The 3,500-nt window shown below is 30.2% G+C and overlaps 1 protein-coding gene across 1 annotated transcript; it reads left to right on the top strand.

The window, feature by feature from the left end:
- The first annotated feature begins 222 nt into the window (after nt 1-222).
- On the top strand, nt 223-2,386 carry RGF8 (root meristem growth factor). The gene is made up of 4 exons (XM_028059135.2): nt 223-465; nt 718-797; nt 895-958; nt 1,967-2,386. Exons 1-4 carry the CDS (start codon nt 354-356, stop codon nt 2,125-2,127), a joined length of 417 nt encoding a protein of 138 aa, XP_027914936.2. The 5' UTR covers nt 223-353; the 3' UTR covers nt 2,128-2,386.
- The last annotated feature ends 1,114 nt before the right edge of the window (nt 2,387-3,500 follow it).

The following is a 3,500-nucleotide window of genomic DNA, read 5'->3' as shown; positions in this document are numbered from 1 at the left end:
AAGATGGAACTGATTTTGAGTCTAGAAAGATTATTATAGGCTTGTGTGGTTGAGGGAGCGATGCACTGAGATACAGCAAATTATTATCGAAAGTATAAGAAACCAAGGGCCCTACAACATTAGGTGAATCAACAACAACCTGAATTGCGTGATGCCTCCTTAAAAAGTAAAAAGTAACTAAGTAATGAATATTTAAGATTTTCCCATGCTTGTTTCGGAACTCTGCATTTTGTGCTTTGTGTTTGCTTTCTTTCTCTCTCTTATGCCCTTTTCTGTTTCCTTCTTGGGTTTGTATATAAACCAAAACCTACCTGCTCAAGAAAGTACCTCTCTGCATCATCTCAAGAAAAGAAATGGAGATGCTAATCATCATCACTCTTCTTACCTTTTCCTTCTCTTATCTTCTACCAACACCAACTTGTTCTTCCCAAATTCACTTGCAACCTTCTTCACTCCAGCTTCAAGGTGGGAACAATCTTCTCTCTTTCCTCTTAAATTTTTATCTTCTACATTAACTTGTTATGAATCGGTTTCCAAGTTCTTTTATCATCATTTATTTAATTGTATCGAGTAAAGATCAGACCAGTTTATAGTATATAATAACTTAATCAAATAGAAATAAAACTAATTTATAATATATAAATGAGTATAAATCTTAATTTATAAATTAATTTTGTAAAATTTAGTTAAACTTAAAATTTAATTAATTCTTTTCAGATGATAATACGGGAGAAGTCGATGCAAACCTGCAGCTTTCTCTACCAGCGGTTCCCAGAAAGCTAAGATTCACTGAGAAAGTACTGCAGGAATCTTAAAAAAGCTTCCTTTTAGTTCTTTTAAGTTGTTTTCATCAATATTTATGTTCTTTGTTCTTTATAATTTTCCAAAACTTAGGTTATAGAAGATGAAAAAGCCAGAGATCTTGGACCACACAAGCAGGATGATTCCTTTGCTGCAGGTAAAGATCAACAAAAAGTGTTGCTAATCATTGTTCAAAATAACTCATTGGACTGCATGAATTTAAAGAACTTGTTAATAAATCCTAGTTTGTTCATGCAATCTCTCGCATATATCTCAGAATCTTTTCATGAAAACTAGGTTAGCCGCTGTCTAGAGTCTATTTTACTTTCGAAGGTTCATGTACAAAATCAAGTGAGGTTAATTTCATCATGTTAGGGGTAAACAAAGAAGTGAAAAATGAAAAGTAGAGAAAATAGTTGCATTTGTGGACTTTATTGTTTAACGTATCCACCTTTTCTCTTTAATTAATGTGTGGTATCACACTTCCATTTTTCATCTACTACTACTACTACTACTGAAAGATCTCATTCCTCTCTAACTCAATTATCACTTTGCATTATCTTATCAGTATTCATTGTTTGACATGAATATATATGCATGTACCTTGATGAGCATATTTTGCTTATGGTTCATGTTCTAAACTTTCCATATTAAGCCATAAAGAAAAGAAAAGCTCTAGCCACATATTATCGGGTACATATCTTCACTTAAACTTCATTACTATATTCACTTTTCTTATCAGCGTAGATAGAAATAGCAGCAATTTCTGTCTATTACAAATTTTAGTATTGTCACTGTTTGAGTAAAGCATGAACCAAGAGAATTACTTACATTTTGTGCATTTAAGGCTTCTGACGGTACTAATCATTCTGTTTTCACACTCAATAATCCATGTTTTCAAAATAAAAAATTTCACCTTCCTTAATTAAAATATATCTTTTTAATAAATCAAGATATATTTGATGAAATGAAATGAAACCCACCATATCAATATTCCCTGTTTTATAATTGAGCATAAACAATATTCTATATGAAATCAGAAAAGGACTTGTATCATATAATTTATGTTTGATTTGAATGAACTTATGCACTATATACATTAATTTAATTGGAAACACAAGATTCAGCAGCTAAACATGTTTATGAAATCATGCAACTTTTGCAGAGAAACAATACCATAGAAAGCAAAACATGGTGCTTGGCAACAAGGGGACAAGACAAGAATGGATGGAGGTTGATGACCCTTCACAATACTTTACCATGGATTATACCCGAGTGAGAAGACGACGTCCCATACACAACAAGAAATTGCCGGTTGCTCCATAACCATGGTGGAGAGAAGATATCAACAAAATCATAACCAATTTTCACTCTAGTTGTTTGCTCTTTAAACTTGTACTTATATTAGGTTACAATTTTATTATGTGGGTTGAAAATTTAAGTGTTAGTCTAAATTTTATATGGAGTATGTAATTAAGAACATGTGAAGTGTGTTTTGTGTCTTCACTTTTGCCTTCTTGGGGAGCAAAACCCTAAAACTTGTATGAAAACTAGGACTTCACCTAACTAATTAACAAATACTATTACTCGAAATTAATTATTATTCTCAATGTGTTTTGTTTTTCTTTTCTTGGTGTTAGTAGTCAAAGGGGATTGGCATTGCCAACATTTCGTAAAACTTGGTCTTGGAAAGTCAAATTTTGATTTGTATATTCGGTGGAACCCAACATAACGTGATTGATTATCGAAAACAAATGTTTTTAACCAGACATTGAAGTATGCTATTTATCATGATGATTTAGACACGGCATTGACATCCTGTGGAACCCACAATTTGCTAATAACCTTTTTCTTTCTCAAATTACTTCCTTATGTGTATAGATTGGATAAACGAAAAACCAGAAGTTAAAATTAAGACATACCATGATAAAGATTAGATTGTAATATTCATTTTTTAAATTCTTGATAGTTTTTTTTTAATTTCATTTAATTGGAATATAAACTACACATAGTTACTTATTAAAAAATAATTTCATCAATCAAAATATTAAAAAAAAATGCGTAAAATTAAGAATTGGACAAAAAGGTTAAAATCTTAAAACGAAAATCGCGAAAAAAATAGTAAACGAAAGAATCAAAATCGTGAATCAATATTAAATGGGACAAATGTTGTAATTTATTCTTTTGAGGTAAAGGAATAGAGTGTAAAGTATGAATAAAAAACCGAGTGTGGAGAACAAATGAAGATAATTTGCTTATTTATTGGGTTTGCTTTTATTATGACAATATTGGGAAATGTTGACCTTTGACTAAAACTTAACTATTAACCGGACACGTTCTTTTTGTTACATTATTCACACTACTTTAGAGATTTGATCAAGTTTCTATTGAATTCAATGCATTAATGTTTCAAGATATTTGGAGGCAACGGGTTTGAAGAGAATTTTTACTAAAGTTGGAACGTTAGATAGATTTTGGGAGAAGAATATTAAGGCTTTTTGTTTTAAATTTAATTTGTTTTATGTTTATTTTATCCATGAATTTTTTCTCATGGTCTTTATTTTCGTAGATAACTTTATTATGGTCCAGTTTTATTTTTTTATTAATATTATTAAAATTAGTGGATAATCTCATAGGTAATAAGTATTTACATACTAGCACTTTTTCTATATAATTATATGTGGATAATTCAGTTTTTT

Source organism: Vigna unguiculata, chromosome 2, assembly GCF_037176805.1.
Source record: "Vigna unguiculata cultivar grain cowpea cultivar isolate G323 ecotype 2 chromosome 2, ASM3717680v1, whole genome shotgun sequence".
Lineage (NCBI taxonomy): Eukaryota > Viridiplantae > Streptophyta > Magnoliopsida > Fabales > Fabaceae > Vigna > Vigna unguiculata.
This window is presented reverse-complemented; position numbering and strand designations above follow the sequence as displayed.